The sequence below is a fragment of the Indicator indicator genome, chromosome 9 (genome assembly GCF_027791375.1).
Source record: "Indicator indicator isolate 239-I01 chromosome 9, UM_Iind_1.1, whole genome shotgun sequence".
Taxonomy (NCBI): Eukaryota; Metazoa; Chordata; class Aves; order Piciformes; family Indicatoridae; genus Indicator; species Indicator indicator.
Genome location: NC_072018.1, coordinates 32,441,133 through 32,462,336, shown reverse-complemented (window position 1 = coordinate 32,462,336; position 21,204 = coordinate 32,441,133). Strand labels below are relative to the sequence as shown.

At 44.7% G+C, this 21,204-nt stretch overlaps 2 protein-coding genes across 2 annotated transcripts; one reads left to right on the top strand and one right to left on the bottom strand.

Moving 5' to 3' along the window:
* Positions 1–4,108: 4,108 nt before the first annotated feature.
* Positions 4,109–7,504, top strand: LOC128969011 (interleukin-17A-like). The gene is made up of 3 exons (XM_054383682.1): positions 4,109–4,135; positions 4,945–5,189; positions 7,267–7,504. The coding sequence occupies exons 1-3, from the start codon at positions 4,109–4,111 to the stop codon at positions 7,502–7,504; spliced, it is 510 nt and encodes a 169-aa protein (XP_054239657.1).
* Positions 7,505–14,636: 7,132 nt separating this feature from the next.
* LOC128968998 (interleukin-17F-like) lies at positions 14,637–18,217 on the bottom strand. Its single transcript, XM_054383669.1, has 3 exons — positions 18,191–18,217; positions 16,483–16,727; positions 14,637–14,874 (listed from the first exon to the last, which is right to left on the bottom strand). Exons 1-3 carry the CDS (start codon positions 18,215–18,217, stop codon positions 14,637–14,639), a joined length of 510 nt encoding a protein of 169 aa, XP_054239644.1.
* Positions 18,218–21,204: the final 2,987 nt, after the last annotated feature.

Here is a 21,204-nt window from a genome sequence, read left to right as displayed (position 1 = left end):
CCCTCTCATCCTCCCTATGACAACTGCAAACGAATGCGTTCATGGTTTAAAATAAACCATGGAAAGTTTTTTCATCACCATTGCAGTGGTGCTCTACGTGAGGCGTGTTTGGATGGTTAACTGCTCACCTTTCAAGTGCTGAGGTAACCCAAACCACTGACACAGTTAGGGTAGAAAAGTCAAGATTTAGGCTCAGGCTGGTTGAACCTGACCTTCTGCTACCTTGCACGCTTTAGAAATCTTTTTTTTTTTTCCCCTTCGCTTCTAAAATTGGAAATTTAAGTGACCCACTTTGAATGGATATTTCAGTAAATGGCATTGGAGGAAACCCCTTCTGAGGGAGCCATTTCCTTTACCCTCTGCATCTCTAACTCTATGAGGGAAACTGAATTACACCTTTAACTTTTCAAGCATCAGCAACTTTTAAGCAAGCTAATGTAGGTCATGACTATCCTAGGAACCACAAACTAACTTCTACTCTTACTTGCATCCTCCTTTGGATGGCACAAGTTGGGTACAAAAATTGGACTTGCGGGTAAATATTAAGCAAGTTTTAAGAACACACCTTGTTTGCATGACTTTCATCTGAGATTATCACCAAAATCAGACCTGAGAAAAGGCATGCAAGGCACACAGAATGCTGCTTCATGGTGCACATCCTAGCTACTTGTAACCCACAGACAGAGCAAAGTGACAAGAGTAAAGTAACAATTTCCTTCTTAAGAAAGAAATGCTAGAGAAGACTCAACATTCACCCTCTCCTTTCTAAAACTAAGCCCCTTTGAAAAGTATATCTCTGAAATTCAGCCTGTGAGCAGCATCACTACTCTTGTGGCTGTCCATTGTCCACCTGCTCTCCAGGAACCTCATCAGAGAAGGTGGCAGTAACTTTATTGTATCTCACAGTTCATTATGGTCAGCATCATTAGCTGGGAAGCTGCAGCCTGAGACAATTGAGTCCATTCCTCTCTCTAAGTGCCAGGCTTTGTATCATTCTAGGTGGAAAGTCTTCCCTTGGTAGATACTGAGTTGTCCTAATTAACTGTGTTACAGAATCATGGAATCATAGAATGGTTTGGGCTGGAAAGGACCTTTTAAGGTTATCTAGTCCAACCCCCTGCAGTGAGCAGGAACATCTTTAACTAGATCAGGTTGCTCAGAGCATGAAATGTTAGCCAAGTACAAGACACTGTAGGAGAATGGTTGGGATTTTTGCCTGGGAGAAGCATCAGATATCCAGCTCCTGGTGTGGCATGTGCTTTATCCATGATTTTCACATCCCTACTTTATTGCTGATGGTGTAACTATAGAGCTCTGAGCTCTCAGCAAAGGATATTGAATGGTGCCACAGAAGCACCCTGTCCCAGAGCATCCTATAAATGCAGTGAGCAAAATAGTTACTAGAAAGCTGTTGATAGAAATCCTTGAACAGATGAGGTCAGGGAATGCAAACATCTCTCTTTGTGGGTAAGATCTCTTTCAGGGTGAAGCTCACAGCTGGTAATGAGCATTCAGGGCTCATCAAGGCATCTGCCTAAGAAAAACAATGATGACAACCACTAAAACACACAAAAAAACCCCAAAACAAAACCAAAAAAACAGGGCAGTTGCCATCAGCTAGAACAACAGTGACCCAAAGTCACAAGAGAGCACAGCCTTGAAGCAGCTCAACCTGAATGGAAGAAAGAATGGAAGAAAGAGAGACAACAATGTGGTCTCACAGCCAAGAAGAGCAAGGGTATCTTGGGATGCATTAGCAAGAGTGTGGTCAGCAGGTCCAGAATGGAGACCTCATTGCTGTCTACAACTACCTGAAGGGAGGTTGTAGCCAGGAGGGGGTTGGTCTCATCTTCCAGGCAATCAGCACCAGAACAAGACGACACAGTCTCAAGCTGCACCAGGGGAAGTTTAGGCTCAAGGTGAGGAGAAAGTTCTTCATGGAGAAAGTTGTTAGCCTTTGGAATGTGTTGCCCAGGGAGGTGGTGGAGTCACCATCCCTGGAGGTGCCATGGTTTTGTAGTCATGAGGTCTTGGGTGACAGGTTGGACTTGATGATCCTTGAGGTCTTTTCCAACCTTATTGATTCTGTTATTCTTCCCTTCAACTTTGCCCTGGTGAGACCACATGTGGATTGTTGTGTCCAGTTATGGGCTCCCCAGTTCAAGAGAGATAAGGAACTATTGGAGAGAGTTAATCAGATAGCCAGTAAGATGATGAGGGGGCTGGAACATCTGCCTTATGAGGAAAGCCTGAGAGAGATAGGTCTGTTTACCCTTGAGCAGATAAGACAGAAGGGGATTTCATTAGTGATTATAAATACCTAAAGAGCAAGTGTCAGGAGGAGGGAGCCAGACTATTCTCAGGGTGCCCAGTAAATGGGGCCAGGGGACACAAAATGAAAGACAGGAAGTTCCATGTAAACATAAGGAAAAGAATTATTCACTTTGAGGCTGGCAGAGCACTGCAACAGGATGCCCAGAGAGGTTATGGAGTCTCTGTTTCTGGAGGTATTCAAAACCCACCTCGACTTGCTCCTGTGTGATTTGATCTAGGTGGTCCTGTTCTAGCAATAGAGTTGGACTAGATGATCTTCAGAGGTCCCTTCCAAACCCTACCACTTCAACATGAGAATTGAAATACTGCATGTTTAAATACTAACATGGAAGGGGACATCACAGCTGCAATGTTTTGGACTTATAAAGATGGAGAGAGAGCAGGGTGGGATTGGGAGCTACATGGGATTACTGATCACTGTCACCTAGGACACAGGACATGGGACTAGGACACAGGGAGCTGTAATGCCTTGGGGTTACACAATCCAAGGTGGTTTTGCTCCCAATATTTTCAAGTGGAACACACTGTCACCTATATTCCATGGAGAATGTGCCTGCAGTTCCTTCTACTTTTCCTGCCTACGAGAGAATTCATTTTGCATCTCACCAGCCTTCACCAGATTTCTCTTGAACTCCTCTGTCCTCTCCCAAACTTAAAAACTGAAGGCTTAACTTCTTCCATCACTCTTCCCAGACCCTTTTTCTTAGGATCAAAGCCCTGTCTCATAGGCACAAAAGCCTGAAGTGAAAGAGTGGAAAGCTCAAAATCAGTGTTCACAAGATTAATTTTTTTTCCCCGGATGGAGAATGTCTGAATTTGAGAACTCATTATCACAAAGCATTCTGATCAAAACTGACATATCACACCTGAGGTGCAGACATGAACAGAAATAGCCTAATTCAGACAAAGAAATCTGAGAAAAAGATAGGAGCTTGAGAAGGAACCTAGCTCCTCAGACATCAAGCTAAATGACAGCACATGACAAGCGTTGGGGAGAAACTGGATGGGAGGCAGCTGTCAATTATCTGCCCGGTTTAAGATGAAAAGACATCAGGAGCAAAGAGATCCAATCTGACAGTGCTGGTGACATTGGTGGTTTGGATACCTATGGCATCCCAAGTCAAGACCATGGAGTGCATCAACTTAAGTTTGGCTAGATGGTGACACGAGTCACAGTTTTAAATCCCCACAGAATGAGAAGATGGTTGGGGTTGGAAGAGACCCTTAGAGGTCATCCAGACCAGCCTCCCTGAAGTAAGCAGGGATATTTTTAACTAGATATAGTTGCTCAGAGCCCCAGTTCAACCTGACCTGGAATATTTCCAGTGATGGGAACTCTACCACCTCAATTGTATACTTTGTGGTCACTTACTGCAGTGTTTGCCTTTTTCTTTTTTTTCTTTTTTTCTTTTTTTCTTTTTTTCTTTTTTCTTTTTTTTTTTTTTTTTTTGGGTGGTTTTCTGACACCATCCTTGAGTTTTGTAACTCTTTGTGTGACATGGCTGGAGTGATGACATCATCTCTACATCTAAGAAAGGGTGAGCCCATATCCTGTCTTCCACCTGCGTTAATGGAATATATATATATACATTACACTTTTTAACTCAAGTTCTGGTCAGAAACCACAGTGAAGGTTGGGAAAGAAACACCTACTCCAAATTAACTAGGACAACACAGAAACCCTTATAAAAGGTCCAGAAGCAATTGTGCCCAAGCATCTTCAGAGCAACACAGCCCAGTGCAAGCATCAGCTGCAGCAAGAGGAGGAACGAAGATGTCTCCTACCCTTTGTGCTTTTCTGGTAAGAACTTGCTTTCTATTTCTTTTCCCCAGTTTGACAGAGACTTATTTCAGTTCTAACAGATGACTGTCAAGAATGAGGAACTGCACCAACCTTTAAATGCTTGTTTAAACCATTGACAATTGAAAATAACCAAAATGTGAGAGCGCTGAGCAGCATGAGCATGGGGCAGCAAGGAGAGTGAGAGGGGCTACTGCCATATACTATGAGCCAGCTCAAACTCAGAGTCCCTTTCTGTCATTCTATCTTTTCTGCTGTCTTCTAATGTCTGCATTAGATTTTTTTTTTTTTTTTTGTAATCAACAAATTACAGCTGAGTGGATACCACACCTGTCAGCACCAGAAGAATCAGAATCATAGAATGTTTTGGTTTGGAAAGGATCCTTAAAGGTCATCTAGGCCAAACTCCCCTGCAGTAAGCAGGGACATCTTCAAGTAGATCAGGTTGCTCAGAGCCCAGTCCAACATGACCTGGAATGTTTCCAGAGATGAGGCATCTGCCACCTCTCCAGGAACTCTGTACCAATGTTTCAGCAGGCTCAGCATAAAGAATTTCTTCCTTATATCCAGTCTTCATCCCCCCTTCCTTTAGTTTAGTGTCATCACCCCTTGTCCCATCATCAGTTAATGAAAGCAAGAGCAGATGTGATTTATGGCACATTTTTGTCTGATTACTCCAAGTTATAGGCTTTAACCACCAGCTGGGCTGACTGTGGATGAATTTCCTAGCCACACAGCAAAGCTGTTACGTGTGCCATGTTACAGAAGCTGCACCTGCCTTGTGTCCTAAATGCACCAATTCTCTTCAGTCCAGGTCAGTGCTCTTTGTGCTGCTGGCCGTGCTGTCAGCCAGCACTTCTGCATATGGGAAGGTGATACAGCCTGGACTCAAGCCACAGAACCTCTTCAAGCAAGCATATACTGGATGCCAGACCCCAAAAGACTCAAAATTCCCTCAAACTGTGAGGGTCAACATAAGCATCAGCAATACAAACCAGGACACCAAAGTGGCTCCTGATGTCAGCAGCCGCTCTCTGGCTCCATGGGATTACAGGTATGGCCTCTGTCCCTATGGCTCTAGAATTACTCTGGATGTAATGGTCAGGAAAAATGCTGGGGCTATGCCCACATCTTTATTTTCAGGGCTTTCCCTCCTGAGAGATTTTGGGAATAGGAGGGTATCCATATTCCATGTAATCCTCTTTGAAAGATAACCAGTACAGAAAGGAACAGAGAACAAAATAATGGTTTAGGTCAACATAGAAGGCAAAGGAAATTATTTTTGTAATTTAATTAATTTCTTTTATACTGGGGCAAACTTTACCATCAAAAGCATTCTTTGTCTAAGCTATCTTGAAAAAAACCCAAACCTCAGAGGGCTAACATTACACCAGATTCAATGGTGGTTTAATGATATTAGCACCAGGACCTAAGAACATTTCTTCTGCTGTCAGGAGGGTCTTTGGGTCCATTAGTCAGTCTGACATGCTGAGAAGCTCAGATAATTTCGAATCAGCCTTTCAAGGTCAGTGCCCGGTTGAAACAAGTTCATTGCAAAGACAGCTGCCTGCAGTCCTGGCTTCAAAATCTGCAGCATTTACTTACTTAACACTTTATCTTCTAAAAATATACAGTAGGGGAGAATAATAGAATCACAGAATCATAGAATGTTAGAGGTTGGAAGAAATCTCTAGATTTCTAGGTCCAACACCCCTGCCAAAGTAGGATCACCTAGGGCATGCCACACAGGAATGAATCCAGGTGGGTTTGGAAAATCTCCAGAGAAGGAGACTCCACAGCCCCTCTGGGCAGCCTGTTCCTGTGCTCCATCATCCTCAGAGCAGTTTCTCCTCATGTTGAGGTGTTCCTTCATAGGCAATCTCCCAGAAGGTACAAAATCTCAAGTTGGGAGCCCCTAGTGATCCAGACTATCATGCCCCCTGAGCAGCATCAGCATTTCCATTACTGTATAGATTTAGGCTGTGCCTAGGAAATTTTCCACAGATCTTGAGCAGAACATGGTAGAATGTAAATAAATTACTATTGGATGCAAAAAGGAAAATAATGATAAGGTCTAAATAATCCCATTGGCCTGGTATCTAACATAAAGCTAGTTCTATAAGCTAACTTTCTCTCTTTTTCACTTCTTTAGCTCTGGCAGATACTAGCTGGTGTTTCTGCTAGCTTGCTGACCTTGGCTGTGCTGCTTTGTTGTGGCTAAGTACTAACAAGCCACTCTCTGCTTTTCTCCTTTCTTTGTCTGGTCCCATGTACAGGGGGGGAAGGACAGGGGAAGAGGAGGAAGCTGTTGGTAACCCCCTGGTTTTGTCCAGGGAGGGTTCTTTTGCTGTTTATAAATTGTAAATGTATGTAAAATTTGTCTATTTTATACATATTCATTGCATTCCCTATTTCAGATTGTAGCTTCTCTTGTAAATATAGCTTCAGTTGCTTTCCAGCTGAGTCGAGCTGGCAATTTTACTTTGGGGAGGGGGGGTAATTTCAACCCACCACAATTAGAATCATAGAATCAACCAGGTTGGAAGAGACCTCCAAGATCATCCAGTCCAACCTATCACCCAGCCCTAAGCAATCAACTAGACCATGGCACCAAGTGCCTCATCCAGGCTTCTCTTGAACATCTCCAGGGATGGTGACTCCACCACCTCCCTGGGCAGCACATTCCAATGGGCAATCACTCTCTCTGTGAAGAACTTCCTCCTACTATCCAGCCTATACCTCCCCTAGCACAGCTTGAGACTGTGTCCCCTCGTTCTCCTGTTGGTTGGCTGGGAGAAGAGACCAACCCCCACCTGGCTACAACCTCCCCTCAGGTAGTTGTAGACAGCAATGAGGTCACCCCTGAGCCTCCTCTTCTCCAGGCTAAACACCCCCAGCTCCCTCAGCCTCTCCTCATAGGGTTTGTGTTCCAGGCCCCTCCCCAGCTTCGTTGCCCTTCTCTGGACACATTCCAGTCCCTCAACATCTCTCTTGAATTGAGGAGCCCAGAACTGGACACAGTACTCAAGGTGTGGCCTGACCATTGCTGAGTACAGGGGCAGAATAACCTCCTTTATCCTGCTGGCCACACCATTCTCGATACAACCACATCCTTTCATGTCGACCCACAGGATCGACGAGGATCACAACCGCTTCCCCCAGTTCATTGCGGACGCCGAGTGTCGCCACTCCAGATGTGTGAATTCCAAGGGGCAGCTGGACCACAGCCTCAACTCTGTCGCCATCAAACAGGAGATCCTTGTCCTTAAGAGGGAGTCGAAGGGCTGCCACCAATCCTTCCGGCTGGAGAAGAAAATTATCACTGTGGGCTGCACCTGCGTCTTCCCCATGGTCCAACACCAGGCTTAAAGGGAGCCAGCAGGGTAAGAGCAGGGAGCCACGGAGGAAAGCTTCCTTGCCTGACAGAAGTGAAATGAAAGGAGCTGATTCGGTCTCTGGAAGACTGAATCAAGCCTGGACGATTAGCTGGAAACTATCAGAAATATATTAAAAATTAAGATGTCTCGGTTTTAAAGAAAAAGAATTATTTTCCTCCAAAATCTCAAACTCTGCGAATTCAGAGTTTGGACACTTTTATGTACAAGGGAACTATAGCAATAGGAACTCTCTACACAACTTTAGTTTACAGTTTGAAATGTCTATTTATGCAACTCTATTTATGCTGGTGGAAGGGTTATTAATAATGTATCTTTTTATTTATCTTTGTGTAATTAAAAAATACCCTGTGAAATAAATCAATAAACTGGTGTCATATAAAACAACAAAACAAACCCACACCTGTGGAATTCTTCTTTCTTACTAAAGAAGCCTTTTTGATAAGGCAAGAAGTCACTCAATTCCATAATGATCATATAAGAGCCTTGCATGATGCTAAAGCCTCAGATTCGCTTGATAATATCTAGTTCTGCTGCAGTGAAATGTAAATCCCATGGGAAAGTTACGGTTTGTATCCTTAACATCATTTTACTGACAGAGAAACTAAGATACCTGAAGAAAAATGATTTACCAAGGGACACCAAAATAATTTCACGTTCAAGACAGATCAGGAAAAAAAAAAAAAAAAAAAAAAAAAAACCTATCCAGCTATCCACCTAATTATCTGATTGGAAATTAATTTCACAGAATCACAGAATTAACCAGGTTGGAAAAGACCTTCAAGATCATCAAGTCCAACCTATCACCCAACACCATCTAATCAACTAAACCATGCCACTAAGTTCCTCATCCAGTCTTATTTTAAACACTTCCAGGGACAGTGACTCCATCACCTCCCTGGGCAGCCCATTCCAATGGCCAATCTCTCTTTCTGGGAAGAATTTCTTCCTAAAACCCAGTCCAAACCTCCCCTGATGCAGATTGAGACTATGTCCTCTCCTTCTGTCACTGGTTTCCTGGGAGAAGAGACCAACCCCCACCTGGCTACAACCTCCCTTCAGGTAGTTGTAGACAGCAATAAGGTCTCTCCTGAGCCTCCTCTTCTCCAGGCTAAACAACCCCAGCTCCCTCAGCTGCTCCTCATGAGGCTTGTGCTCCCTCACCAGCTCCTCACCAGCTTTCATAACATGGTTTTTGATGGGAAAGGGCATTTAAAGATCATCCAAGCCAAACCCTTGCAATGAGCAGGAACATCTTTAGATCAGCTGCTTGCAGCCCTGCCCAGCCTGACCTGCAATGTTTCCAGGGATGCAGTATCTACCACCTGTCTGGGCAACCTGGCTCAGAGTTTCACCACCCTCATTGTCAAAGATGTCTTCTTTATGCCTAGTCTAAATCTCCCTTCTTTTAGTTTAAAAACATTACTCCTTGTAAAGACCAGTTTCAGGATGCCCAGGGATGCTGAGTCCTATTCCTGGAGCCATTCAAAATCAGACTGATGTGGCCCTGGGCAGCCTGATCTAGTTGGAGATGTCCCTGTTCACTGCAAAGGGGATTGGACAAGATGATCTTTATGGGTCACATCCAACCTAATGCAATCTGTGTATCAACAAAACGCTTTGAATGCTTTTTTTGGGGGGGAAATAACTCCTTCCTCTCAAATGTTGAGTGCATTTCCACTGCTGACTTTAACTTTGGGCTGATGCTATCTGTGATTTTAACTCCAACCCCTCTCAACACATTTTCTGTGGAGCAGCATCACTACTTTGGTATTCAAGGAAAAAAATGCATGAGTGAGTTGGGTGGGTATTTACCATGTGTTGCTAACTGTAATCATCATTTCCTCCATGCTCCTGGCCTTATCATACATTCCCTGCCAGCAGCTGGTGCCTCAAATGTAGAGCACTCTGACACAGCATTTCTACCACGCTGGCGACGTGACTTGCGTAGGTGGACATCCAGCACTGCAGCTGGGTTTATTTAAAGCACACTTGGGTTAAAAGTGCTCAGATAAAAATCTTCTGCCTTTCAGAAGGCAGGCTGGTTTGCAAAGATGCGGATGTTTTGCTTGCTGCCATCTTGAGGAGGTGTGACTCTTCTTGGCCATTGGCAAATGCAACGGTAAATATCAAACTTCTAGTGAGACAGAGCTCAGGGATGCAAGTCCCTAACGAGTGGCAAGGTTCTCTCAAGTGAAAGCATCTTCTCCAGATCCATCTGTGCTAACTGGAGATGTGATCATCCCAACTTTTGCTACCAGGGGTTATTTCCTCCAGCTGTACCTCCCTAATCTACTTGGCTGGACTCACTGACCTTTGTTCTTTTCCAACCAAAATTATTCTGATTCCTACTGTACTCCAGGCAAAATCAAGTGCATCAGCCTGTGAGCTAAACTCACAGCATGGCCACATGATTCATACCATCCCTTGACCTCACAGATGTGCACTGGTCCAAGGAATCACAGACTCAGAGAATGGCAGGACTTGGAAGGGACCTCTAGAGATCAGCTAGTCCAACACTTCTACTAAATCAGGTTGCACAGTGTTGCATCCAGGCAAGTTTTGAATATTTCCAGAGAAGGAGACTCCACAGCCTCTTTTGGCAGCCTTTTCAAGTCCTCTGCCAACCTTACAAAAAGATTTTCCTCACATTCAGATAGAAATTCCTGTCTTCTAGTTTATGCCCATTGCCCCTTGTCCTGTCTCTGGGCACCACTGAAAAGAATCTGGCCACATCCTCTTGCCACCTGTCCTTTAGAGATTGATAAGCATTGATAAGAAATAAGCACTGACAAGACAACGTTACTTGAGTTATCACAGTACCTGCAATCACAACAATGAACTCCTGTCCACACATTTAGTTGCCTCCAAACACTAATATAACTTTGCTCATATATGTTCCCTGATATAACTTTGCCCAGTGATCTGGCAGTATATGTGATCCTAACTTAGCTTGTTCCCTACCTTATCTCCAACTATTCCTCCTTGAGATCTCCTGCAGATCCTGAAGTTCACCTCAGCTGACTGTCCCAAGAATATTAAGTATGGGAACAGATTGGCAAAAAGAAAATAAAACAAAAAAACAATTCATCCAAGAACACTCATCCTTTGAGGTTTTCAAGTCATTATGTAAGTATCAGTCCAGGAAGACTGAAATAAAGCTGATTGCTTTGTCCATTAGATAACCTCTCAATGTCCTACCACTTGCTATAGAAGCCTTGGTGAATGGTCTGCAGCAGCCCAGGTAAATTCTAACAGTTAAAATTACAGTTAAGTCCCACCCTTTGCTCCCTGGTAGTGATGTGCTGTTGGATAGAGCTAGCCCATGAATAATAAGGCCCAGTTAACAAAGCTGAGAGAAAAAAAAAGGAAGCAGCTGGTCAGCAAGAGATGATACAGCTGGAGTGCCCAGACACCAACAGCTTTCTGCTGCTGGGCTGACAGGGATCTTTCTCCCTTGGACCATTTGCCAACCCAATTAACTCTGTGCCCTGGGACACAAAACCTGTTTATTTACCTGGCCTCCTGCCAACTTGGTCCTCACCTTTGCAAGTTGATTGGATGTTGTCTTGCTCCAGCAGAAGTGCTTAAAGGCTCTGAGGAGACCTTAATGTGGCCTTCCAGTATCTGAAGGTGGCTATAAAAAGCTGGGGAGGGACGTTTTAGGATGTCAGGGAGTGATAGGACTGGGAGGAATGGAACAAAACTAGAAATGGGTAGATTCAGATTGGATGTCAGGAAGAAGTTTTTCACCATGAGGATGGTAAGACACTGGAAGAGGTTGCCCAGGGAGCTGGTAGAAGCCTCATCCCTGGAGGTTTTTGCAGCCAGGCTGGATGTGTCTCTGAGCAACCTGATATAGTGTGAGGTGTCCCTGACCCATGGCAGGAAGGTTGGAACTAGATGATCCTTGAGGTCCCTTCCAACCCTAACAATTCAATGATTCTATGAGTGGTATGATCACCTTGATTCATTCGACCTGAGAAATATTTCCTTTCTTGCTGAAAGTTCTCTTGTAAGTCCTGGCATCACAAAGCTGAGAGGTCTTCCTTCTTATTGTTGTGTTCAGTTGGAAAGGTGCAGAATAATTGCAAATCAATGCATTCTGCCATGAGGTCACCTAATCAGTACCTTTGTTTCTCTGGGAAAACATTCATCAATAATGATCATGCCAAGACACTGAAGAGAGTAGGAGCTTTCTTTTATCCTCGCTCAGCTGTTACTGATTTGAGGTGCAGCAGCTAAATCTTGCTCTTTCTTGTTTTGGAAAGTTTCAGTGCAAATTCCTTCTTATCTTTTGTAGTCCCTTTGAACACCCCTAGGAGCGTCTGCCTGTGGTCAAAGATCCAAAGAAGCCTGACTCATACCTGTAGGCCAACATGTCCATAAGTCTGGGAGGAGGCATCTCCCTGGACTCATATCACTTCTCTGTGTCCCAGCATATGCAAATGCAGGACTCTCTCCAGTGTGCTCCTTCCAATATCCCATGAGAGCTGCTTCACAACAGGATCCTGCTTGAGCTGCCAGAACAGGCACAGCCAAGGGAAGGACTGAGTAAGGAGACAGGGAAAGGAGAGGCCAGCAGAAGGTGAAAGGAATAGGAAAAGCCAGAAGGCTCAGATACTAGCCTGTGACTATAGGTTGCTTAGCCCAGCAGGTTACAAGAAGACTCTGTGGGACTGCTGCTACGCCTACAGCAGTGCTTCTCCTTCTGGTAAAACATCTGAGTCCCTGAAGGCTGCTCTAAGCTGCATTTCAGAGCCAGAGATGCTCAGCTGAGAATCCAGGAGCTAGATCCCTGATGCAAGTGGAACAAAACCATGCAAAGCCTCTAGCAAAGAGTGGTCCTCAGCTGTGAACTGTTCTTGCTCCTGGTGGTGATATGACTGTGCTGTCTACAAGAAGCTTAAAGCCAACCACCTACCTTATCACAAAAGCCAGCACCTAAAAAAATCACCAGACTCTTATTTACAACCAACTGCACTCTAAGAACAATGCCAAGAGAAGGAAATCACCCTTGTTGCTCATTTTATTTAGAAACAATCCCCACAGGCATGCCTTAATAAGTGGTGTGTGGTTTGCAGTTGATAGCATTGGCTGCAAAACCTCATGACCAGGGGTGAGACTTCCTTAATTAGCTACCTCAGAATATATCAAGCCAGAGCAACTCCTCAGCTAAGCTGATGAGTGTTTAAGAGCATCAGCACAGGAGATTATAGCTCTTTAGCTTCCAAAAACCTAATACCAAATTATATCTGGAGAGAGAAATGGAAGCTGGTTTTCTCCCCACGAAAAAAAGAAAAAAAATGTGAGGCCAACCCCATGAACTAGATTTATAGAGAGGGAGAGAAATAGGTCAAGAGTAAAAACCAGGGTGTGCAACATGAGATTTCCTGGTCAGTGGTTACTGTAAGAGAAGAGATGGTGTCAAAAAAGGAGAAGCCTCCATGGGTTTGTGCTCCACCACATGAAGAACTTGGTGGTCATAATGAAACAGCTGCTGCCACAAATGAGTACACATGCTTGTAACTGAAAAAGAAGGTTTCCCCACCTGGTTACCCATGGCTTGTTAAACTGCTTCCTGGTGACCCATGGGGCAGGGAATACACTCAACAAACAAGTACCAAAGGAGTCATTTAGACCCAACAACTCAACCAACCTCCTCTGGGCAGGAAACCCAAAGCCTAACTGCACCAGGTGGGGCTCAGTCTTTTTTTCCCAAGTAACAAGGCACAGGACAAGAGGAAATAGCCTCAAGTTGCACATGGAGAAGTTTAAACTGGAAAAACTTCTTCCCTGAAAGGGTTGTCAAGCCCTGGAACAGGTTGCCCAGGGAAGTGGTGGAGTCACTGTCCCTGCAGGGATTTAAAAGAGGTGTAGATGTGGTGCTGAGGGACAAGGTTTAGTGATGGCAGCACTTGGCAGTGCTAGCTAATGGTTGGACTTGATGACCTTAACGGTCTCTTCTAACCAAAATGATTCTATGCTTCTATCTTAAAGTGTCTTCTGTGTAGCTGAAATCAAATAGGTTGCTCACATGAACCAGACTAGACCTCCATCCCAAATTTCAGCTGCAGCCCTGCAGTATTTCCCACCATCCCTAGAGACCACCTCCAAGGTCTAGAGAACCCAGCTACATTGCCACCTCCCCCCAGCACTGGCTGTATAACCTCACTTCAGCACTTTCAGCCCTTCTTTTTTGGCCTCTTTTCATCTATCTAGGCTGCAAGTTCTCTTGTGCTCCTTCTTACTCATATCACTGAGCCAGAACAAGCCTGATCTTGGGTGAAATCTCTCAGTGCTACTGAGTGCAGCCCAAACCCATTTTCTGTGTCTGCTTTCATTTTGATCCACCATAACACAACCTTCTTGTAAATAAAATAGAACTTTTATTCAGCAGATAAATTATTGAATAAATACAGATAAACACTCACTATTTTTTTTTGATACTCTGAGCACATACAAAGCCATAAATAGAGTCATAAATAGAAGATATAAATAGAAATACAAACACTCCTTGGTTCTTTGATTTTTAGCTCTCAATGCAAGTGGACTCAGTTCTCTCCCAAAACGGTGTGACAGAAGTCTGAGTGGCACAGACTCAGAGTCCAGTGAGAATCAGGCCTGTCAGATGTGCACTGGTAATATGCTGGCAAGCAAGGACAGATAAAAAGGATGAGGGGGTAAGGAGGGAGGGAGGGAAAAGGTGTAAGAGATGGGATTTTTGTGACAGTGCTGGTTGGCATGTATCCATTACTGCCAGGGACAGCTTCTGAAACTATAGTTCATTCATTCACCAAACTGATATAAAATGCATCAAAAAAACCCCAAACAAACAAACAAACAATCAACCCTAGAAGCACTGCTTTACCCCCACCCTACTGCTTGGAGCCACAAACAAAATTCTTCCTCTGTCTCCCTCTCTCCCCTCCAACACCAGCTCGCAGTGACTTCCATTCAGAAATCAACAAGGATCGATGCCTTCAGGAGGTAGTTTGCTCAGATTTGGAAAGGAAATGTCATGTTAAATGGCTGGGATGCATCTCCCCTTGGAGGTGTTCAGGGGAGACATTTCCTTCCTCCTGATGTGGTCTCACTAACCCCTCCTAGGACTGGCGGTAGACAATTGGAGCAGCGCAGGTGCAGCCCACAGTGATGATTTTCTTCTCCAGGCGGTAGGTGGGCAGGCAGCCCTCCTGCTCCCGCCGGAGGACCAGGATCTCCTGTTGGATGGGGACAGAGTTGAGGCTGTAGTCCTCCTGCCCTTGTGAGTTCACGCAGCTGGAGAGGCGGCACTCAGCGTCAGCAATCACCTGGGGGAAGCGGTTGGGGTCCTCGTCAAGCCTGGGGATGGGCACACAAAAGAGCTTTATGCACTTGTACAACATGTTTGGGGAGGGTCTTCTTGTTTTTCTCCATGAAAACACCATGCTATTGACCTGTGTGTCCTCAGTGAGGCATAGAATCATAGAATCATAGAATCAGTCAGGGCTGGAAGGGACCACAAAGATCATCCAGTTCCAACTCCCCTGCCATGGGCAGGGACACCTCACACTACATCAGGCTGGCCAGAGCCTCATCCTGCCTGGCTGCAAACACCTCCAGGGATGGGGCCCCAACCACCTCCCTGCACAACCCATTCCAGGCTCTCACCACTCTCATGGTGAAGAACTTCTTCCTCACGTCCAGCCTGAATCTCCCCACTTCCAGCTTTATTCCATTCCCCCTAGTCCTATCACTACATGCCCAAAGAATTTCCCTATTCTCAATATTTTTAGAATGATTTCCTAGGAACTGACTCGATTTTGGGAGAGTAGTACCACCCTATTAGTCTTTAAGAGTGAGATGGAATGGAGCTGGTTAAAATACAGGACTGATGTCAAGTGGAGTATTCATTCTTCTTTGCTATTATTTCAATTTCAGCCTTTGAACATTTCAGTTAGGAAAATGCAAAATCACAATGTAAACCTTTCTTTCCCTAGAGGAATGAATAATTCCATCATCATCTCAACCCCATGCAGTGCTAAAGACTTGGGGAAGAGTGACCAGGAAAATGACCAGCAGAGAAGGACCTGGGGGAATTGCTCAGCAGCAGGTTGAATATGAGCGAGAAGTGTCCCCAGGTGGCCAAAAAGGTCAACAGTATCCTGGCCTGTGTCAGAAATAGTGTGGCCAGCAGGAGAAGGGAAGACATTGTGCCTCTGTACTCGGCACAGGTAAGGCCACACCTCAAATATTGGTTCATTTTGGGCCCCTTACTGCAAGAAGGACATTGAGGTGCTGGAGCACACCCAAAGAAGGGCAATGAAGCTGGTGAAGGGTCTAGAGGGAGGAAAGTCTGAGGGAACTGGGTTTGTCTAGTCTGGAGAAAAGAAGGCTGAGGGGAGACCTTCTGGCTCTCTACAACTCCCTGACAGAAGGTTGTAGCAAGGTGGAGGTTGGTCTCTTCTCCCGGGTAACAAGAGACTGGGCAAGAGGAAATGGCCTCAAGTTGTGCCAGTGGAGGTTTAGTTTGCACATCACGAAAAATTTCTTCATGGAAATGGTTACTGAGCCTTGGAACAGGCTTCGCAAGGAAGTGATGGAGTCACCAGCCCTGGAGGTGTTTTAAAGCCATGTAGATGTGGTGCTGAGGGGCATGGTTTACTAGTGGACGTGGCAATGTAGAGTTAATGGTTGGACTTGATAATCTTAAAGGTCTTTTCAAACCTAAATAATTCTATGATTGCCAAAGATTGACAAGATGATTAGAAATCATTCCACTGGTGTCCCTTTTACATTGCAGTTTGTCTTGGAGAAATCTCACCCAACATCAAAATGTGAAGCGTGTATCATGAAGTGTCTGCAGTATTCACAGGACTCCAGGCATGTGCTGAGAACCAGCCATCCTTCACTGCAAAAGCCACCTCTGTAGGACACTCATTGCAATTTAGATAACAGCTGAAGAGGTACCTGTAATCCCAAGGAGCAAGAGACCGGTTCCTGACATCATGGGCCATTGTAAAGGCGTGGTCTGGATTGCTGATACGAATGTCAACTTTCACTGTTGTAGGGAATTTGAGATCCTTTTGGTTCAGGCAATCTTCACTGAGCCTCACAGAGCTCCTATGCTTGGGGAGTCGAGGATGAATTGCCCTGCCATGGGGTGAGCTCCTTACTATGAGTGCTAGAACCAGCACCAAAAGCAGTGATCTGAACTGGGAGAGAGAAAGGTGTCATTAGCTCTGTTCAGTCAGGAAAAAAAGAGACGTCACGATCCAAGCACAGACTAGGTTGGACCATCAACAAACCATCTTCATCCTTGTATTTGGGTGAGACAGTCCAGCAACAGCAAAAAGCACAATCCTAATAATACTATTTACAGGAGATGCTAAACTCATCCAAATTCTGGTTCATAGTTGGCTCTGCATCAAGAGCATCTCTCCAACAAGCTGTGAAAGGTCCTCGTCCACAGTCAAATTCAGAGGCCTTATGCTCTACACAGTGAGGTAAGCACTCAACTGATCCCATGTCTAAGCTTAGGACCCTAATAAGTCATAGGCTTTCTCAGGACACAAAAAGTTGGTCACCTAGCAGGGGTTTGCTAGAAACAACCTTTTTATCAATGAAATCTGAGATTCTTGGGCCATTTCCAGGAGCTCAGGTTTAGATAAGACAGATAAATGCAAAGCTTTTAAAAGAATCACAGGAGTTGACAGTGCTGCAAATAGTGCACAGGCTGAAATGTAAATGTACAGACACTTCACAGTGAAATTCCAGCAATTTTCATTGCATATGACCTGGGAAAAGGACTGTCACTCCTGTGACAGTGCTGCACTTCCAGATAAATAATGGGTAAGACACTGCCTCTTTGTCATTCAAGCACCAAGGACGTGTAAAAGCTCCAGACAGAAAGCTGTATCAGACAGACTTAGCATCCCATTGAGATCCCAATAAGACCTAAAGGGTTGCTTGTAGGCAATAGCATTATGAGATTTGCATTCTGCTTTTCTTCTTTCAGAAAATATATCATAGAATCATAGAATTGGTTTGGTTGGAAGGAACCTATAAGATCAGCAAGTCCAATTGTTAATCTAAGACTGTCAAGTCCACAAAAAAAAAAAAAAAATGTCACTCAACACCTCATCTATACATCTTTTAAATACCTCCAGGGATGGTGACTCCACCACCTCCCTGGGCAGCCTGTTCCAGTTCTTGATAACTCTTTCAGTGAAGAAATTTTTCTTAATGCCCAACCTAAACCTCCCCTGGAACAATTTGAGGCCATTGCCTCTTGTTCTGTTGTTTCTTTTGCTTGGGAGGACAGACCAGCCTTCAACTCACTACAACCTCTTTTCAGGTAGTCATAAAGAGTGAGAAGGTCTCTCCTCAGCCTCCTTATCTTCAAGCTAAACAAAACAAGTTCCCTCAGACTCTCCTCACAAGATTTGTGCTCTTCAGCAGCTCCATTGCCCTTCTTTGGATATGCTCCAGCACCTCGATGTCCTTCTTGGAGTGAGAGAGCCAAAACTGAACCCAGTATTTGAGGTGTGGCCTTACCTGTGCTGAGTACAGAGACAGAATCCCTTCCCTGGTCCTGCTGGCCACACTATTGCTGACACAAACCACTGCATTGCTAGATACAAGTCATCTTGAGACTTACACAAATATAGGTACTTACCACTGCAGTGTAGCTGGCAAAAGCCATGGCAACCTCTTTGTTTCTGTAGGAAGGTGCACAGGGTGACAGAGTCCAAGAGTTCTCGTTCTCTGAGATCTCTTCCACTCTGTATGTGTCTCAAAGCCAGTTCTGTTCTCCTTTTTATAGAGAGGTTCAACCACTGCCATCTTTTCCGTTGCAGCATGAAGCTGGCTTACCTGACCTGAGGTTAGGAGCTGATATTTCATTTTCTAGCCCACTTCCTTCCCTTTACCTCCAGAAAGGGAGGGGCAGACACTATGTCATCAGAATCCCAAGTCAGCCAATATACTTTGTTCAAATAAAGAGATAAGGGAAGAAAAGGAGTAAAAAAAATATTGTTCAAGCAGCTTTTTTTTTTCTTTCTCTTCCCACCCCCTCTTTCTAATAGTAATATTCTCTTACCACAAACACATCTGTGGACGCACTTCCACATGCCTCACAGAAACCAAATGTCAGAGATCAGCAAGCTGCAAATCAGGACCCAACAAGGGCTTCAAAGTGAGGACAAGCCATGGAACTTCATGGTTTACTTCCCTTTGTTTCAATTCCACCATCCACCCACATCTCACCTTTGTTCTGCAGTGACTAGGTAGGGGAAGAGTAGATGCCCAGGGGAAGTCATAGAATCATAGAATGATTTGGGATGGAAAAAGCATTTAAAGGTCATCTAGTCCAATCTCCCTGCACTCAAGAAAGACATCTTTGACTAGAGCAAGTTGCTCAGAACCCCATCCAACTTCCCCTGGAATGTTTCTACCACCTCCCTGGGCAACCTGTGCCAGTGCCTTATTAGCCTCACCGTAAAAAATTTCTTCCTTCTATCTCGTCTAAATCTCCCTTCTTTTAGTTCATCTCCCCCTTTTTAGTTTAAAACCATCACCCCTTGTCCTGTCACAGCAGGCTCTGCTAAAAACATTATCCCCATCTTCCTCATAGGCTCCCTTGAAGTACTGAAAGGCCACAGTAAGGTCTGTCTGGAGGCTTCTCTTCTTCAGGCTGAACAACTCAAAGTATCTCAGCTTGTCCTCACAGCAGAGGCATTCCAGCCCTCTGACCACCTTTGTGGCCTAATCTGGACCCACTCCAACAGGTCCATGTCGTTTCTGTGCTGAGGATTCCAGAGCTAAAGACAGCACTGCAGGTGGGGTCTCATAAAAGTGAAGCAGAGAGACAGAACCACCTTCCTCAACCTGCTGGCCACAAAATCACTCAAGGAAACACAAACAGGACCAAAGGCTTCATCTTGTTCCCATCTCTGACTGATCAGGATGAAAGCCTGTTAGTGGAAAATGCCTACACATCTATGTGTGAGGTGGATCTCTTCAGTATCTGACCCTGGATTCCTGATCTTCCCATTGTTTCATGCACAGATACAAACACACAGCCATGGGTCTACCTGGCAGCTACTCCAGACATATGACCTTGTCAGTAGCCAACCCCCAGATGCCACAATCTCTTTACAAGCAGCTGGCTTTGAGAGTAAAAGCTCTTTTTCATTGGAGAAAAAGACCATGTAAGGAGTTTGATCAGCTTCCCTGTGAAGAAAAGCCCCCAAAGAAGCCTTTCCCAAAGGCATGTTGCCAAGCTGGAAGAGGACTGAAGTATAGGGCTTTTCACATAAATTCATCTTCAGTCCTACAGAAAAATCAGAGAATGATCGAGGTTGGAAGTGGCCTCTGGACATTCCCTTCAGAAAGGTAGGATTTGAGCCATTTTCTTTTCTTTGAAATATTCCAAAAGGTTACTTTGACCCTTTTCCTTAGCAGATAAGGTTAACTGGAGACTTTCCCTTCAGTGTCTCCAGTAAATGGCATCACATCACCTTTCACCTTCCAGAGCATCCTAACCTGTGCAGGTCCCTCTGGGATGACTGCTTGTGAGGCACTCTGGTGGAGATGTAGCTGAGTACATAAGTGTGTCCAGGGAAATAAAATACCCTGTGCAGTGTGCTGTTAAGTGGTCTCAGCACTGCCTGTTGCATTAGAGTGGTGCAAGTAAGAGCACAGCAACTTGTTCTCATTAGGCTGATGAAGATTGGTACCCCCATTTAATAGATGAGGAGGTGTAAGCCCAATTTACAGAAGTCACAGAATCACAGAATGGTGGGGATGGAAGAAACCTCTGGAGGTCATCTAGTCCAACCTTCCTGATAAAGCAGGATCACCTAGAGCAGGTTGTACAGGAACACGTCCATGGTTTTGAAAGATCCCAGAGAAGGAAACTCTGCCACCTGGACCATAGCAGCCTGTTCCAGTGCTTCCTCACCCTCACCAATCAACATTTTCAGACAAAAAGGGACTGACCCCCTCCCTGCCCTATCACTTCTCCTGTGTAACACTGGCAGAAATCTCCATCTGCTGCTTCTTTAGGCCGCTGCAGGATGTTGTCATGATTTTGTGGTTTGATTCTGCTGACAGTTTAGAGCCCAGCAACTCATCTGACGTAAATTTTTCACTTTTCAGGCTACTAAGGTAACCTGAGGCAGTACCAATTTTGCGACACACGTTCCTGCTCTGACTGTTCACATCTAATGCACCTACTGAGACATGGAGTGTGGAAGAACAAACCAGAGTGGAATTACCAGAAATTCACTTTGATAACCCAGAACCTGACCTCTTTTTCTTTTCCCCTGAGGGCTCTCAGAGGAAGGGAAAGGTTATTGCCATGAAAATGGGTTGGATTCTGCAGGCACAGGGTTAAAGTGGAAATTGCTACGTGCAGCGAAACAATGACTTCATCACCCCAAATACTGAGTTGTTAGCCCTGACCACCACTTTCCACTCGCATCTGCTTTCTTCAGCAGCTTAGAACTTCAGCAAGGATTCCTTCACTGACCTGAAATTTCCTGTGACTGAAATGGTCTTGAGTTAAATTCACTGAAAATTTAAAAAATTTAAAATCTAAAACTGGTCACCTAACATCAATCACCATAAAGCAGGAAAAAAAAAAACATTTTTTATCTCAGAAAGCTTTCACTCCTATGTTCCAAGGCC